Source organism: Panicum hallii, chromosome 9, assembly GCF_002211085.1.
Source record: "Panicum hallii strain FIL2 chromosome 9, PHallii_v3.1, whole genome shotgun sequence".
In the NCBI taxonomy this organism is placed as follows: Eukaryota; Viridiplantae; Streptophyta; class Magnoliopsida; order Poales; family Poaceae; genus Panicum; species Panicum hallii.
Window position 1 is genome coordinate 15,863,946 of NC_038050.1, and position 18,600 is coordinate 15,882,545.

Consider the following 18,600-nt stretch of genomic DNA (forward strand, 5'->3'; position numbering starts at 1 on the left):
GCATGTCCCAGACCTTGCTGCACGAGCGTCCCATCAGTCAGCAGCCTGGGGTACGCACGTACTTTGAACTTGGATAAACTAGGGGAGAAACAGTCACGCTCGGTGAAGTTTCTCAGTCGAACTAGTCGCCTCAGGATAATGGTTTTCAAAGGGGTTGGGTCGTCGAACGGGCTGAGATGGAAGGTAATGAAGAACCAGATAAAAAGGTCGTTGTGTCACTGAGCGAGAGAGTTTGATGAGACCGTGGCTGGCGTGGCTTGTGGGCCAGCATCAGCCGCCACTGCTCTCCAAGAAGAGCCCAGCCCAGGCCGAGGCCTCTCACACGGGCCAGCACACCCAGCGTATGCTGCAGCCCAGGCAGATCCGTCGCGCAGAATTCACCTTTCCGCGCGCGCCAGAATTTTTTCGGAGCCGGCAGAAAGAGAGATCCTTTTTTCCCCCCGAGAGCCTGAACTGAACTCACAGCAAGAGCTTCCGCGCGTCAGAACTGTGGTCGTGATACATGCCAAGCATTGACAACTTGACGTCAGAACTATGTCCGCCAAGCACTGATAAAAATAAAATAATAAAACACTGCGGGCTCGCCCAGCAACGATGTCAGAAGGATATTGTAATCTGGCGAGCAAGCAAGCAGGCATGGAGCTGCTTCTGAGACTGAAAGGCCACGCCACCGATATGAAAAGGCCTCGCCGCGTCCTGTCTCCCGGAGAGGGCACCACGGGCGCCTCCTGGCTTCATCCGGAAAACAATGAAGCATAGTGCAGCTAGAACCCTAGTCCGATATGAGAAGAATCTCCAACCAATCCATCGGCGCTGATACTGGTTCAGATCCCCTGGACGGGAGAGAAGTTGACCGCGCGAGCGGGAAGGGAGGGACGCTTCCGCTCAAAGATTCCGGGACGGGACGCGACAGCTCATGTGCGCTCGGATCCAACCGGCGGGAAAGAGCTGCTGGCTGCTGGGCTCTTCTTTGATCAGCACATACTAGGATAGCAGCACTGTTCAGCGATGCTACGGCACCGAATAGCAGCAGTTTTCAGAGCAACAGCATGCATGTGGAAAATGCACCCACTGTTCAGCACAGAGGAGAAGTCAACAAAAAACACCGACTCACGAGGCACAAAAGTCCTCGAGACGGAGGTGATGGCAGGAAGAAGATGCATGGATAAGCGTTTGACTTTGCTGATTGCTGGCTGCCGTTTACCGGTCCTAATCGTTACTGCTTGGCGAAATCTGGAGCACGAAGCCAGGCGAGTACTTGGTCAGACCGGAGCGTCCGTTTTTTTCCTTTTCCCTGGGGCGCGCCGATCGACCGAGCACTTTGCAGTGTCAGCTCCGCTTCAGGCACAGCTGCAGCCTCCGATCCGTGCTTGCATCGTGGAGACAGGCTACGAGAAATAGGAGTACATAATACAGGGGGAAAAAAATGTTCTCCTTTTTCTTCCCTTGTTTACTGGCAGAAAAATAAAGAATCTGGCCGGCTGGAAATTAAAGAAAAGGAGAGCAAAGTCGGCAGCCTTTTTTGTTCTATTGATGAACTCGACAACTATTTGCGATGACTACATTATTATTTGCTCCTACGGAGTGCAGCTGCCCTCCTGAGAGTATATATGTTATCCTAGCTGCCTCAAGGAGAGGAAAAGAACATTTCTGCACAGCGACTATTCATCGTCGAACGACAAGTCGATCGATGCCTGCAAGTTACGCCAATAAACAAGTGGCCAGGCTCATGTTCACACGCAAGCCGAAACCCTCGCATGTGAAGTGCCTTAGTTTATGACAAAACTAAACGGAAAAAAGAACTTTTTAAGCACGCCTTGGGTGTTGTCGTATCCCGACAAATCTTACCCACCAGTAGATAGATCACCGATGGCCGTCGAATGGGTTTAAAAAACTTCTCGAGTTACCTGCCGCAGGATTTTAAATTTTAAATTTTAAATTTAAAAGCGCCATCTGTTCACACAAATAAAGCATTCCTGCAAACGACGTGTACATACGAATCTGCCATGTCACCACATCCTTTATATGTACACTGGCTGGCTGCCGTGCATCTCGAACGTCATCAGCAGTCATGTAAGTAGGCCCAACCCTAACTTGTTAAGGATTTTCCTTTGTGAATAGCCAATGATCTTGTCCACCAAGTCCCCCACATGATCCCAGAGTGGACTTGTTCTGTTTCAGCTTAACCTAATTTATGGTTGTTAGGATATCTCAAGTTCCACGCCGTGAAGTGATCGGTCTTCGCTGGCAATCTTAAACCATTATTTTCAAGTCAAGGTGAGAAAAGAAGTTATTGTTGAGCAAAACAATCCGCCTGAAACCTACTCCGATTCAACTATTATTTTTAAATTTGTGATGTTTATTGGTATATGTTTTGGACAAGATTTATTAGATTCGGCATATCTGGAGTGCAGAAAAATGACGCAGCCATGGTAAACGTCTACTGAATTCGACATGTATTTGGTAATAGTCCAAAGTTATTAAACATCATTAGTTTCGAACTGAATCATATTTTCCCGACTGTTCGAAAGTTCCAACCTGTTTTGAATCTGAGATCTTTGTCTGCCTGCTGAATGTGGTAGAGGTAGAATGTTCCATGCTGAAACATGAAGTTCTAACATGACTAGAACTCACATTCTAAACTTGAAAAACCAATTAAAATGGTCTAAATCCACCTAAATTTAGCAGAAGAAAAAAAAAACTACGTACATACATAGTGAGTTTTTGTCCAAAATCAAGATTGCAGCCACCATTTTCCGGATTCAGCGAAGACACATAGGAGATGACCTGTGGGAGACTCGGATAGAAGAAGCTGGTTGTGTGAGGGAATCTAGGGCTCACCTGAGATACCCTCACACGTCCAAGCAACTGGTTTTCTAATAAAGTCGCTAAAAAATTCTACCCAGACATAGAGATAAAAAATTCACTCATAAAGAGCTTTGACCATCAAAAAATGCAAAGGGGCTGAAACTAGGAGGGGATTAGGATAAATATATATATTTTTCCTGTCTCTCCACCATCCTCACCTCTACTTAACCACATAATCCAGCAACACCGGAATCCTTAAACCACTTCCAATTGTGTCGATCACCGATCACACCAAGACACATGTCCTATCGTCTTACGATCACGCAAGACCAGTTTTTCAGTTACGGTCAGTATAATCTACCGTCATTCGGCATTAATTTAATTATCACGATTCATGATTATTTGCAATCTTATCCGAATTTGCGATGACGACGAGTAGAGGTCCATTTTTATCTTTCGTCTGATTTCTTCTAGATTTGATCGATTTCCAAATTCCAACTCGAGTACGCATGGTATTTAAACCTCTCGCTGTCGAATCCCTCACATTTCTCTCGCCCCTGCTCGCCCCCCAAAGCAAGTAACCAACCAAACAGACAGAGACAGCGGGAGGAAGACGAGGACGTGGACCGAGCCGATCGAAGCCGCCGGGCCTAGCGCACGAGCAGCCGCCCACCCGATTAACCCACCCACCCTCCCTCCTCCACCTCCATTACCCGCTAACCCTTCACCCCGGCCCAACGGAACCCAATCCTTTCTCGGGGGCGGCGGCGGACTCCGGCGAGCGAGCGGCCGAATCTTCATCGTCGTTCTTCCCCATGTGGAGGTGACCAGGTGGGCGATCGAACCCAAGCTTGTGCCTGTTTTTAATGTCCTTGGGTGGGAACGGGCAACGGGATTCGTTCGTTGGGGTTGGGTGCCGAGAAAGAGATCGGGCCGGGATCGGGTAACGCCATCGACAGCGATCGCGCGGACGGTGAAGGTTGGTTGGGAGGTTGAAGGGGGAGGGCCGGCTTGAAAAATGTTTGCTGCCATGGCTGCCTAATCGTCTCCCTGGCCGTGACGTCATTGCTCTTGTCCTGCCGCTCGCCTTCTTCAGATTTGGTGGGTGGTTTAAAGTCCATGGATTGGTGATGAGTTTTTGATCTTTATTTTGGTTCAGAAACTTTGCTTTGTTGCCAAATGGAGAGGTATAAGTATACTATAACCGTGTCTTTTCTGATCTGCCTTTTTGGCCTTCTTTTCAATTTTTTCCCCATTTTAGGCGTGAATGGTTCAATTTTTGCTTTTCAACTTGATATAACTTCCGGAGTAGAGAAAAGTTTGAATTCCATCAAGAAGTTTCTGCTTCAAATATTTATCAGTGTTCTTGCCTGTCGCCATTGCTGCCATTCGAGGGGAGTGGAGAAAACAATCGCCTCTTAATTTGTCGCCAACGATGCTGCTGCAGAGCAGGGGCGGCGTCTCCAAGTAGCAGAAGAATCGCCATGCACTGCTTCCGGTTCCCGAGCTGGGAGCGGGAGCGGGAGGGCGACGAGCGGCGCGGCCCGGCGGCTACAGGGCGGTCGCTGTCGACGCGGTCCAACAGCAGCACCACGTCCACGGACCCCGACGTGCGGCGGTCGGCGTCCGAGTGCTGCTCCCTCAACGCGTCGGAGCTCAGCAGCGGCGGCTCCTTCGGGCGGTGCCGGCAGCTCTCGCTGTCGCAGCGGCCGCCCAACGCGCTCCGCATCTTCACCTTCCAGGAGCTCAAGTCCGCCACCCGCGGGTTCAGCCGCTCGCTCATGCTCGGCGAGGGAGGCTTCGGCTGCGTCTACCGGGGCACCATCCGGAGCGCGCTCGAGCCGCGCCGGAGCCTCGACGTCGCCATCAAGCAGCTCGGCCGCAAGGGCCTGCAGGGGCACAAGGAGTGGATGACGGAGGTGAACGTGCTCGGGGTCGTCGACCACGCCAACCTCGTCAAGCTCATCGGCTACTGCGCCGAGGACGACGAGCGGGGGATGCAGCTGCTGCTCGTCTACGAGTTCATGCCCAACGGGAGCCTGGCCGACCATCTGTCCGCGAGGTCGCCGCGGCCGGCCTCCTGGGCGATGAGGCTCAGGGTGGCGCTGGACACCGCTCGAGGGTTGAAGTATCTCCATGAAGAATCCGAATTCAAGGTAATCTGACTCTGATGTTCTTCTGACTGATCGGTTTCCTCTGTTCCTTGCCTTTCAGCATGTGCCCAATGGCAAGAAAAAATGCATTGCTGTTTAACTTGTTTATGGACTACTCTCAGAGTCTTACATAACTTGGATCGTAACAATTCCTTCTTTTTGTCAGATAATATTTCGAGATCTGAAGCCATCGAACATCCTTCTCGACGAGAAGTGGAACGCGAAACTGTCGGACTTCGGCTTGGCGAGATTAGGACCTCAAGAAGGAAGCCATGTCTCCACAGCGGTATGCAACGAACAATCTTGTTTGCAAACTGTACAGAATTTGATGAGGCAATGATCTTAGCTTACTGCAAAATGCTGGCACGTTGATCTGAAATACAGCTTCTCACGCCCCTCTGGTACCTGGAACCATGTACCAATCCCAAGAGCAGTTAGAACACAGAATCATTCTACCATTCTGATCCGGTCAAGCAACTGCTACACGTGCTTGAAAACTTTTCAAATATTGGTGGCCTCGCGAAGGGCTGACCATATACTTTCTTCCACGCATGCAAATAAAAGTAGAAAAGTAACACATAGGCAGGCGAGCACTTTCGGTCAGTTTGCACGCTAGTGCCCAAGGAACCACCAGAAAAGCCACCTAACCTTTCTGGTCAGTTACAACCAGCTAGCTTTCTGGGAGCTTTCCAGTTCCAAACACTTTACCATGTATGCTTCTAAAATGCTGCATCAAGAAAATATCCAAACATATTTGTAACTAATAGATACCAACATTTTCTGAAGGTTCATTATTAAAATTCTTGTTCTGTATGACAATCAAACAGGTGGTGGGGACGATTGGATATGCTGCTCCTGAATACATCCACACAGGACGCCTCAGCACCAAGAATGACATATGGAGCTTCGGTGTGGTGCTTTATGAGCTCCTTACAGGCCGGCGACCTCTGGACCGAAATAGGCCGAGAGGCGAGCAGAATCTCGTGGACTGGGTGAAGCCCTACTCTTCTGACGCTAAGAAGCTTGAGACAGTGATCGATCCAAGGCTTCAAGGGAATTACAGCATAAAATCAGCAGCCCAGCTTGCGTCAGTGGCAAACAAGTGCCTGGTGCGCCATGCTAAGTACCGGCCCAAGATGAGTGAGGTACTGGAGATGGTGCAAAAGATTGTTGAGAGCAGCGATCTTGGAACACCGGAGCATCCCTTGATCAGCAATTCAAAAGAATTAGTGAGTGATGAAAAGAAAAGGAAAGGCCTCGACTTGAAGAGAAGAATCGCAGATATTAGAGCTGGGGAAGGTAGATGGTTTGCATGGCAAAGATGGACACCCAAGCTTGTGAGAACACAATGATTCACAGCAACAGCAGATGATGTGTTTCTTGCATGGCTTGACGCATAGTTAGTAGCGAAAACAGCAAGTGACTGAAAGATCACCTGGGGTTTTCATTTAGCATACAAGTCAGAGAGCATCACAATTGTAAACAAATGGTTTGGTCCAGCCCATGGTGGCACCACAAAATAATGGATTGGTTCACACTTTCTGGGATCAACATAGGCAGTCTTCTCCAACCGCTTGGAGGGAGGTTCCATGTTTTTTATTAGATCTTAATCAAAGTTCTAGTAATTTTTCCAAGTAGAATTTATTGTACAGTTTAACTTGGTTTTATAGAGTGATTTTGAGTTTTACTAAAGTGTATGTAGCTCATTGCTTCCTATGCTTGCAGGTGTTGCACTTTGCGCACACCTACCTGTAGAATTCCTGTTTCTCTATACTTGGCAAAGCTGATGTACATGAAAAGAGGAGGGGGGAATATGTACTGAAGCAATGTAGGGCAGAAACTGCTTATGTTCTTCCATATAAAAATGCCAGAACATGCTCCTGGGGTCCTGGCACATTGCATGCTCCAAAACAGTTTTAGCTCATGCTGCTGACAGATGAAACACACTGTGATATGGTTCTCACCTTATTGCCAAATCTGTCATACAAGCAGTGGCTACAGTTGAATCAATTCCTGAAGAAAGCTTATCCAGATGTAAATACTGTCTGCCTGCTGTTCGAGCAATGTCCATATACGTACAGTAATCATGATTGTCATTAATTTCTCCTTTGTTTTACTGAATTCTCGAAGCGGCTAGGAGAATCTCAAGACTACTTCTGGATCCCATCATTTTATGTTTCTTTTTTCAGTAGAGAATGTGGTACAGATGTTGCTTCTTATCTGCACATATCTGTCCCCTGATGGATCTGCTCACAACTAGGTTGTACCTGGCAGTTTAGGCTCCACTTAGCCTAAATGATGCTTTGGGTAGTGCTTCAGTGGACAGAACTGAGAGCGACAAATACTATGTCCAGATTCACTCTGGAAAAAAATAACCAAACTACTTCATGGAAGTTGTTTCTTGAGAGATCCACAGGTGCAACCATCACTCTAGCAGTGTGCACTGAGGTAATCTGAAATGGCATCATCATCCTTCATTTTCATCTCCATCGCTATCAGATTCAGTAAGTCATAAATCTGCGCCGAGCCCGGATGAGTCTTGTCCTGCGCAATGAACCTGGAGATCCCTCCACCAACATCAATCTCACTAAAGCCAGGGACCTTCTTTACACCCCGCTCCTCCATCACCTTTCTCGCTTTCTTCGCCTCTTGCCACCGCCTAGCAACAGCGTAGATATTGGACAAGCCAATGTACCTGCCATCATGATCTGGCTGCAATTGGACAAGCTGCCTGCCGACTACCTCACCAAGCTCTACCCATCCATGTAAATGACATGCATTCAGGAGAGCACCAAGCACAGAAACACTGGGCTGCATTGGCATGCTTTTAACGACACCATATGCTTCCTCCAAGCGCCCTGCTCGACCAAGCACATCTACCAGGCAAGCATAGTGCTCGACGTGCGGTCTGAGCCCTTGCGCCTCGAGCAAGCGGAAGAACATCCAAGCCTCATCCACTAGACGACCGTGGACACAAGCACTCAGCAGACAGAGGTACGTGATCTCATCTGGTGCAACAGCAGCACGCTGCATCTCCTGGAACATTTCCAGCGATTCAGTGCCCATGCCATGCACTGCAAGGCTGCCGATCATGGCGTTCCATATCAGGACATCAGTGTTCTCAACTGGCACAGCCCGGAACACCTCCAGCGCCTCGCGGATCGCCCCACACTTGGCATACATGTCGACAAGCGAGGTCGCCAGCCTGAGTTTCAGAGCGAAGCCCCGATCCCTGAGGCACTGATGCACCCGCCTCCCACGCTCGAGGTCCCCCAGGTGCGCGCACGCGCTGAGTACACTCACCATTGTGACGTCGTTCGCCCTCACCCCGCCCCCGCCCTCCTCCTCCTCCACTGCAGCGGCGTTCTCCATCATCTCAAACACCGCGAGTGCTTCCCGGTGTTCCCCGCATTTGACGCACCCGTCGATCATGGCGCTCCATGACACCACGTCCCGCCGGGGCATCCTAGCAAACACCTTGCGCGCGGCGGCGAGGTCCCGGCACTTAGCGTACCCGTCGAGGAGAGCGTTCCACGAGACGAGGTTGGGCCGGGGGATTTCGTCGAACACCCGGCGGGCGTGGTCCGGAAGGGCGCAGGCGGCGTACGCATGGACGAGGGAGTTGGCGACGTGGAGGTCGGCGGGGAGGAGCCCGAGCCGGAGCGGGTGCCCGTGGAGCGCGGCCGCGAGGGAGGCGGAGGACAGGCGCGCGGCGGCGCGGGCGAGGAAGGGGAAGGTGAGGTGGGACGGGCGGAGGGCGGAGCGGAGGAGGAGGATGAAGAGGGCGAAGGAGAGGGAGGGAGACGGCGAGGAGGAGGTGGACCGGATGAGGGGGTCAAGGAGCTCGGTGGTGAGCTTGCGGCCGTGGAGGTGGCGGAGGAGATGCGGGGGCAGTGGTGGGGACGGAGGCGGAGGCGGCATGAGCAGAGGATGGACCAAGGGCGGGAATTCGGGGACACGGGGCCGCGGGGATCAGTCGCTGACTGATTATGCGCTTGAGAAATGGTTTTAAATTATATACCATTTTTGCTTGGGGAAATAGGAATTATGGAATTAGTGGGTGTCTAATGGTGTTTTATAGGTTAATTAAATAATTATAATGGTAGACCATCCTAATTCATTTCTCCTTCTAAATTAATTATGTACAATACTATCCTAATTTATTTTATCAAGTTTTTGAGTCGATTCAATAATCCAAAATAAATATAATTTGCATCCCTATATGGAATGGTACATCGTAGCTTCAAAATGGACGTCAGCATTTAGACTCGACGCATTAATAAATCCGAACCAGCTCAGGAGCAACTCTGATGTAGGGTCAATCCTGATAACAAGTTTTAATATTTTTAGAAAATCATGTCAAAAAGTTATAATTGATTGATGGTATAGTTTCAATTTTGGTGTTTCATATGGATTTATTGTATTTATTTTATATAAGACACCATATGACTTAGAAATGATACAGTTTTCTCTTCTTTAAAGTTTTGGCATGCCTTTATTTTATAAAAACTTTAGGTTAGCTGGCCGTAGATTAGCAACCTGGAATGGCTCCAACAGCTCATTAGTTTGCTGCACACCAAGTACCCTATCCTCTCATCACATCATATCTTGTCTTTCTTACGAAGTTAGAGGCACCACTATCGTTACGAACATGTGTTTGGATTTTTTATTACTTACACAAACTCATGCAACCAATTTTAAAATTTTTAAAAGTTATAGCTCTTAAACCGGGTATCAAACTCAAATTCCGAATGCGTGGTTGTATTTCTTTCAACAACACTTTTAAAATAAAATCCTACTTGCATATGTTTCGATAATATTTTCAAAGACACGTAGTTTGCTTATGTAAAATATAAAATTGATAAAACAAACAAGTTAAAATGCTCAATTGGTTTGCCAAAATAAACTACCGTTAAACATGCATGGAACATCCACCCACCACAACACAATTGTTTACCCTCTTTGTTTATTACACCATCCAATCTATCTTCACAATATCAATATAAATATCCATTTAATTCAACAAAGGTGACCGAAGCAATCTTTTGTAAAGTCACAATATCGCTGAAAAATATTTTCTCTCACTAGAAGTATCACTAAAATACATTGATGTGAAATTTTATTTTGAAGCTCTTGTTAAAACAATCACAATGGCGGAACTAGATTTTGATTTGGTTTGAAAACTACGACCTTTTAGTTTTCTGTTGGCATCGTTGATTATTTTTTTCTCAACATGCATGCATTAGCTTTTTTTTATTCCGAAAAAGTCTACATAATCCCCAACTATTAATGGTGGACTATTTCACCCCTCAAACTATAAAATTGGATATTCTACCCCTAAACCTTTCAAAACCGACCAAATAACCCCCCAAGTGGTTTTGGACGGTGGTTTTGCTACAATTGCGCGGTTTTGTTTTTTGTTTTTTTATTTTTTCCGCTGAATTTTTAAAAAATTATAGTAAATTATAGAAAAATTATAAAATAGAAAATCTAATTTAGTTGGACTCCACATGTTTAGATATAAACAGTGACGATGTAATATGATATATTTTAGTATAAAGTTTTTTCTGTAGCTTGAGATCTATGCTTTTTTTATAATTAATTCAAATAATTCATAGCTGCAGCTTCTACGGTCCAATTGTGGTGAAATTTTTATGGTTGGAAAATTATTGTATGCTTGAACTGTAGTAAAAAATTTATACTTATTGGATCATGTATAACTTAGTTATGGATAAAAGCATAGATTGAGAGCATAGATTTAACAAGTATAAACCTAAATAAATCTATAACTAAGTTATACGTGATCCAATGAGTATGAAATTTTTACTACAAATCAGGCATACAATAATTTTCCAACCATAAATATTTTATCACAATTGAACTATAGAAGCTGCAACTATGGATTATTTGAATTAATTATAAAAAAGCATAGATCTAAAATTATAACAAAACTTTATACTAAAACATACCATATTATATCTTTACTATTTAGATCTACTGATGTGGAGTCAAAAAAATTAGATTTTTTATTTTATAATTTTTCTATGATTTACAATAACTTTTCAAATATTCAACGGAAATAAATAAAAAATAAAAAGATAAAACCGCGCCACTGAAGTAAACCACCGTCCAAAACCACTTGGGGGGAGTTATTTGGCCGGTTTTGGAAAGCTCAAGGGTAGAATATTCAATTTTATAGGTTGAAAATAAAGTAGTTTATCATGAATAGTTGGAGGATATATAGATTTTTTCTTCTATTTCCGAGCATGTACATCACAAAATAGTACGTAGTTTCATTTGAGGAGGAAAAACAGTTGAGACGCACCCTAAAAAATTGTTAGCAATTTTTGCTAGAAAAAGAAAGTGCTACGATATGACAAGTTAACTTATTTTAAAAATGACATCGTCGTGAGGGGACCTGCTATCACATAAATAAAACAGGCAAAATAAATTTATTTATCCCTATTTATTAGCTATATTCAATACTAATTGATTGTTTAGCGTAAAATAAAATATTTTTAAATGTAAATTTTAAATACTAGAATGTTTTATTTTTCGAGACGGAAGGAGTATATGTTAAGATTGATAAACGAGAAAGAAATTTTTATTAGAAGTAGCCTGAGTATCCTAGATATTGAAAAGGTTAAAAATCCAACGAGAATCAAACATTTAAGTTTAAAATAATTTAAACCTCGCACACCTCTAATTTGTTACTCGCGAAAAAGGATATCAACGCACGGATCACCAAGGATGCACTAAATTTCAGTTTTCCATAGTTCATAATATTTGCACGAGAGCGAATCGCTAAAATGCTTTACAATTTTAGCCAATCGACAGCTATGCTCCAATGAGCAGACCACATTCAACCTGATCTGGATTTTCTTATTCTGGTAACAACATAGGCTGGCAGAGAATATATGCTCTGACAGCCAAAATTTATCTCCTTGCACAAAAAAAAAAGACCTCACATTCATAACTGCAGAACCCAACGAAGACAATCATCAAGAAATTGTCATCAACCAAGAGAGACATTGGCCAATAGTATATCATGAATAATTAAAACAAGCCGAGAGTCGGCTACATCCAAATGTACGGAACATAAATATCATTGCACGGCATCTCGTGTCTAAAGTATGATTAGTTTTAAACAGATGATTGATGCGACTGATATCGAACACAACCCAGAACCAACCAGCAACAACCCAACAAGAAACCTAGCTGTATAGATCGTCATCATCAGCCGCACCAGTGGATGCAAAAGGATCAGCTGCAGCTGTGGTGGCGGCAGTCGCTGACTGCTCTGAGAAGCGGAACTCGCTGCCAAACCCACGGGACTGCTGCAACGTCTGGGCAAACGCCTGGTACTTGCGGATATCTGCGTCGCTGACACTGCGGCGTGCGTACTTCATCGACTCCTCAAAGTGAGCTGCCTTGATTTCGGCAATGTCATCCACTTCATCCTCCTCCATTGCCTCCGGGTTGTCCTTTCTCCGCCTTTCCCTCTCAATATCCTGAAAATTGTATTCATGCAGATTATAAGTCACCAGTGATTTATTCATGAAAAAAGAATGGTCAAACCAAGCCTAACTAGAAGAGAAACAATGAATGTGATAAACAAACAATACTTGCAAGTAAAACTGTTAATCTGAAATTTATTATTTCAAGGCTTGGGTAGGAGACATGAATCAAAAGACAGATGATCATTCACAAAGCTACAGTGTACTTCAATGGTAACTATATCTTGCTAAGATGTCTGATTAGTTCCTAATCAGATGTGTTCTGTGAAATAACTTCCATTATTCAGAGTATGAAAATGTTTGCGCTCAGTACTAATTCAAATGGTCTGAGGAAGTTACCTTCTCAATGTTCTCTCTGATGGCATATTTGACGGCACGCTGGCAAATTTCAGTGATATCTGCACCACTGAACCCTTGGGTGTACTTAGCAAGAGCGTTCAAGTCCACTTCCTTCGCCACAGGGGACTTCCTAAGGCAGGCCTTGAAGATCTGTAGCCTAGACTGCTCATCAGGCAGTGGAATGTAGATCAGCTGGTCAAGACGCCCTGGCCTAAGCAAAGCTGGATCAATGATATCAGGCCTGTTTGTAGCCCCAATAATGAAAACGGTTTTCTTAGCATTCATGCCGTCCATCTCTGTCAATAGCTGATTGAGCACTCTATCAGCTGCACCTCCAGCATCACCTACACTGCTTCCTCTCTGCAACATGGAATTAAGATGTGTAAGGCATAGAAAACATGTCACCAAACTCTAGCTATGGCAGGATGTGTATGGACCTGAGTAGCAATCGAGTCAAGCTCATCAAAGAAGAGGACACAGGGAGCAGATTGGCGAGCCTTGTCGAAAATTTCACGGACGTTGGCTTCACTCTCACCAAACCACATGGTAAGCAATTCAGGACCCTTGACACTGATGAAGTTGGCCTGGCACTCATTGGCAATTGCCTTGGCCAACAAGGTCTTACCACAACCAGGAGGGCCATAGAACAGAACTCCTTTGGATGGAGACATGCCAAACTTCTCGAACTTCTCCGGGTGCTCAACAGGATATTGAACAGTCTGCATGAATTTTGAGTAGCATTAGCAAATTGTCTGGAACAGAATAATAGCAAGAGCACATTACAAGGTCAATTAGCATATAGGTACCTCCTGGAGCTCCCTCTTGACGTTGTCCAGCCCACCAATATCCTCCCAAGAGACATTAGGAACTTCAACAACCTGAATCCAGAAAGGTAAATCAGCACCACAGAACAAGAGCATCTCAAACTGACAATTAATGACAGGGAACTCACAGTTTCACGAAGAGCAGATGGGTTGCTTGTTCCAAGTGCAGTCTTGAAATGGTCATTTGTAACAGCCATCGAGTTGAGTATCTCAGCATCTATCGTCTCGTCCTCAAGATCTATGATGTCCATCTTCTCACGAATGCACTGAAGAGCAGCCTCAGTGCAAAGAGCAGCAAGATCAGCACCAACATATCCATGGGTATCCTTGGCAATGAGTTCCAAATTAACCTGAAAATTACAGAAAATCAACGTCAAGTGATGCTAGAAGATAAGAGATTATCATAACCAATATCAGATGCCATGGATTATGAATGGTCACTTACATCCTCAGCTAGTTTCATGTTCTTCGTGTGAATGCGGAGGACCTCAAGCCTTCCAACTTCATCAGGAACCCCAATGTCAATCTCCCGGTCAAACCTTCCAAATCTTCGAAGAGCAGGATCAATGCTGTTAGGTCGGTTTGTAGCACCCATAACAATAACATGGGAACGAGCTTTGAGTCCGTCCATAAGAGTCAGTAGCTGTGAAACAATACGACGCTCCACTTCTCCATTGGTCTTCTCCCTCTTGGGAGCAATGGAATCAATTTCATCAATGAAAATGATAGATGGAGCATTCTTTTCTGCTTCTTCAAATGCCTTCCTGAGATTGCTCTCACTCTCACCTGCTAGCTTTGACATAATCTCTGGGCCATTGATAAGAAAGAAAAAGGCTCCAGTCTCATTTGCAACTGCACGAGCAATAAGAGTCTTCCCGGAACCAGGTGGTCCGTACAGCAATATGCCCTTTGGTGGCTTCACACCAATAGATTTGAAAAGCTGAGGATGGCGCAGAGGAAGCTCAACAAGCTCCCTGATTTGGGCCATTTGCTTTCTGACTCCTCCGACATCATCATAACCAACTTCGTCAAGACGTTCCTCATCCTCCCTCTTAATAGGCTCCCCATCACAAAATATTTCAGTATCTGGGGCAACAATGCAATACTCAGCAGGATCAGTCTCTATCACTTTGAACTCCACACTTCTCATTCCACCCCTGACAAGGAAAAGGTCTCCTTTCCTCACGGGACGGTATGCTTCTAGGAAGTATGCTGCATAGTTTCAAAGGGGCAAATTGTTAGAAAACAATAAAGCAGCAATCAAGTTTAGCATGCCATGGCAGAAACCAGAAATGAGCATATTATAGCTACAAGTAGCCTAAATGTCAGACATTTCCTAGTTCAGAATTCAAGAAACGCTTGACAACAGGGAAGGTAAGAAAGCTACTTCAGTTAAGTTTCAAGTAAAGTAAGTATTGCGTAGCCATGCTTAAGCAGCAGTACAAAAAAAAAACTTGATCAAGTAAGAACAATGTTCACAGGATCAGGAACTCACGTTTCAAGAAGGCGTCAAACAGGTTCCCTGTAATGCCTTCAACTGTATCATCGATTGGAAGAATGTGTACACGCTTCCCATATTTCACATCCTGGCACTGGTGGACGGAAACCACATCACCAAGCCTCACCCTCAGGTTCTGGCGGACAACCTTGTTCATCCGAACCTTTGGTTCCTCACAGGTTTCATCCGCAAGGACAATGCAAATAGTATCTTTCCTCTTCTTACCCTATAATGGAAAACATAAAGTGAGACCTTGAACATGGACTAACAGTGCCAATGAGGTTCAACAACACATAAACAAGCCACTGAACATAAAGAAATGAACTTACAGAAAAATAGGCCACTACATGCCAAGTTGTTCAATACCCCTTACATAAAAAAGTTACAAGTATTCCCATTACATCCAACTGTCATGCTAGCATCCAACCAGAAAATCATGAACACCAATTTGAATACCAATAGTAAGTATTGGTATAACAAAATGAGAGAGATATTCATGCAAAAAGAATCTGGATGCATTTAAGTCTAGAATAGATGTATGACTAGATCAAATTTGAAAATAAGAAACCACATCTGGTAAAATATATCACTGAAGAAAAAAGAAGGTGTAAATTGCTATGAACTTCAACTGAATGAATGTAGTATGACTGCAAATTTGGCTAAATTTTCCAATCTACCAGCAATTTACAATCCTTGATAGCAGACAAACGCCAACAAGTACATATTCTCAAAGCATAACCAAAATTCAGAAACAAAACAGATACAATCAAGGATTTTCGACACTTCACAGCGATATAGGGAAGGTTTTTTCCCCCGACAGATCTGCAGCTCGAATCCACCAAATCCCACTCCCCAACTAATCATGCACAGATCGGTTCCGGCAAATCAGCTCAACATCACAAAGCAGTAAACAAGCTCAGATTAGAGCGTGTCCCACCTTAAGGAGCACGGTATCGCCGCGGAAGAGCTGCAGCCTCTCCATGGTTTCCGGGTGCAGAGCGACGACGGAGTTGTCGTCGTTGGTGGCCTCATCAACGACCAGGCGGTTCGGCGACTTCTTCCTCTCCAGGATCGCCGTCGAGTAGTCCTTCTTCCCCTTCCTGCACACGCCACCACCGGAGAACCATCACCAAACAAATCCCCCACCTCAGAAACGCAACGGAACCAGCCAGATCGGGTCCCGGAACCCCAAACCCTAGGGAAGTCCACCAGATCGGATCGGCCGGGGAAGGAGGGGAGGGAGGCGGCGAGATCTTACGGATCGGAAGCGGAGGCCGACGGCTCCCCTTGGCTCGCCATGCTGGCGGCGGTTGCGGCGACCACGGCGGAGGTAGGTTTCGGGTTGTTGGCCGGCGGTGGCGTTAATTGCAGCAGCAGCGGCGAGGATGCGAGATGCGGAGGAGCCGAGGGGGATTAGCGTTCCTTTATAGCTTCTTTCTTGCAGCGGGGGTTTGGGACTCGGAGGCCCCGCCTCACGGGGTGCGTCACCGATTCGGGGGCCCGGCCGGGTGCGCGGCCCACCGCGCAGAGAACGATCGAGACCCTTCTGGAGGTAGGTGTGAGACTCCGAGCCGGAAGCCGTCGCGGATGGGGCGGAGGTAGGGAGGGGCCCCGTGCCGACGTGTGGGGACCACACGGAAGTGATACCGGTGTGGGCGAGTGGGGACCACGTGGAAGTGAGGCCGGGGGTGGGATCGTGTTAATCGTGCCCGTCGCGTGCAGGGTTGGAGAAGGGGAAGGAGAGGGGGAGAAGTTTGGTATCGTTCCAGTCTCTGTTACTCTCCTTTTCCTGAGTCTTGTATCTGAAGGCGAGGGGGAGTAGGAAATGCACACTGGAATCAACTCTCTCTTGTGGTTCCAGAAAAGAGTCCGGGGTTACATTTGAAAAGCAGGAATTAGTACGAATCCTGCGCGGTTTCTAGTAGTAGTTCATCGTTTTTCAAAATCAAATTCAAATTCTTTGCTAGTTTCAGAGTTCCAGGTACACCTAACATCTTGCTAAATGAGTTGATGCTTATTTAGGGACAGTGGAGCATAGACTACGACCCCTCACCAAATGGAAGTGACAGATCGAACTTAATGAAACCAGCTTGTAAGCGGAGCTTTGAGAAGCTTTCTATGGACAGCAAGTGCAATTAAATCTAAAGTTTCACGAAAAAGGAAAGATATAGAAGAAAGGATATACCAAGCTTTCAAACTGGAAAGATGGTTGGAGGGACGTGCAGGCTCTCTTGGTTCAATCTCATGCTCAATCTAGCTTTGTTGTCATATCTATTAATATACAAGTATTAAAAGAAGCAATCACTCTCACAAAAGAGGGCAGCGAGTTACCATGTTAGTTCAAAAAAATAATAAGCTAGGACGTTGGATTTTATAATATTAAACACGCCTAATACGATAAATAATAATTAATTTGGAATAAATAATTATAGAAAAATAATAATTTGATTTAATGTGAATTAGGGAGCAAAATAACTAAATAAAGAGTCCATAAAATAGTAAAGACTAAATTTAAACTAAAAAACAATGTAAGCTTTGCATAATTTGATTCATGCACAACCAATGGGGGTAACACAACGCAACAGAAACCAAGATTCTAAGGAATGCGATAGCCTAGTGATGAAAAAAAAATTCAATCAAGACAAAATCTAGATGGTGCGGATCTAAATGGATGTGGACGCAATGGTGAAGTGATTAATCGAGTCAAAGTAGTTTGTGGTGGTACAAGTCGTCGAGTGTCCCGTGGGAGCAAGAGGAGGAAATTAAGGAGGATGTGCATCATGAAGGATTGTGATAATTTTTTTCTTAGCCATTTGAGGAGACATCGGAAGTAGTTGATATGATTGTTTCTTTGCTTGTTTCTCTCTAGACGGGCTTCAAACGGACTCAGCTGCTAGGAGTGATTCAGCACAAGGATAGAGATTGGAAAGTCTCATGTGGGGTGGCGGTAATTAAAATTGCTACAGGCATGAGATAAAAATCCTCTACCCCGGGTCCTCTCATGTTGGCACAGAGTATCTTAATATATGATTCACGCACCAAAAGAGAGCAAGCAAGCGTGGCCACGTCGCCGGCGATTCTCAACCGTCGGATCGGCCGGGCGGACGGCTTAGATTTTGAGAGTCCGGTCATTTTGCAAAAAAAAAATCTCGAACTTTAGATAAATCAATCCGCAGTCCGGCCTTCTCTCTGATAATTTTGCGAACAAAACCACAATTTTTTTCTCAAAAGCAATCTGCTGTCCAATCTTCCTGATTCAAGAAAAGTTGCATAGAAAACCTTACATTTTCATAAAATCAAACTATAACTCGTTCATCCGTTACTTCTACACAAGCAACATTATACGTACAGTTTGAACACCAAATTGCATTGAAATCAAAAGTTGTTCAATATAGAATTTGAAAAAAATTCAAAAACTAAAACTTCATTATAGAGCAAATTTTAAAATTCAAAACGCTTTT

General features: G+C 45.1%; 3 protein-coding genes across 6 annotated transcripts; 1 reads left to right on the plus strand and 2 right to left on the minus strand.

The window, feature by feature from the left end:
• Positions 1–3,496: 3,496 nt before the first annotated feature.
• On the plus strand, positions 3,497–6,855 carry LOC112876316 (serine/threonine-protein kinase PCRK1-like). 4 transcript variants are annotated; one of them, XM_025940400.1, is made up of 4 exons: positions 3,497–3,639; positions 4,256–4,964; positions 5,128–5,247; positions 5,789–6,855. In XM_025940400.1, the coding sequence occupies exons 2-4, from the start codon at positions 4,293–4,295 to the stop codon at positions 6,311–6,313; spliced, it is 1,317 nt and encodes a 438-aa protein (XP_025796185.1). In that variant the 5' UTR covers positions 3,497–3,639; positions 4,256–4,292; the 3' UTR covers positions 6,314–6,855. The 4 variants fall into 4 exon arrangements, with proteins under 4 accessions (XP_025796185.1, XP_025796187.1, XP_025796184.1 ...); XM_025940402.1 differs by having other exon boundaries at positions 3,519–3,639; positions 4,261–4,964; XM_025940399.1 differs by lacking the exon at positions 3,497–3,639 and adding an exon at positions 3,667–3,995.
• Positions 6,856–7,335: 480 nt separating this feature from the next.
• LOC112876315 (pentatricopeptide repeat-containing protein At5g08305-like) lies at positions 7,336–8,906 on the minus strand. Its single transcript, XM_025940398.1, has one exon. It carries the CDS (start codon positions 8,880–8,882, stop codon positions 7,392–7,394), a length of 1,491 nt encoding a protein of 496 aa, XP_025796183.1. The 5' UTR covers positions 8,883–8,906; the 3' UTR covers positions 7,336–7,391.
• A 3,064-nt stretch (positions 8,907–11,970) lies between these two features.
• LOC112874537 (cell division cycle protein 48 homolog) lies at positions 11,971–16,555 on the minus strand. Its single transcript, XM_025937909.1, has 9 exons — positions 16,398–16,555; positions 16,077–16,239; positions 15,137–15,365; positions 14,087–14,853; positions 13,770–13,991; positions 13,624–13,695; positions 13,255–13,536; positions 12,818–13,177; positions 11,971–12,472 (listed from the first exon to the last, which is right to left on the minus strand). Exons 1-9 carry the CDS (start codon positions 16,436–16,438, stop codon positions 12,176–12,178), a joined length of 2,433 nt encoding a protein of 810 aa, XP_025793694.1. The 5' UTR covers positions 16,439–16,555; the 3' UTR covers positions 11,971–12,175.
• Positions 16,556–18,600: the final 2,045 nt, after the last annotated feature.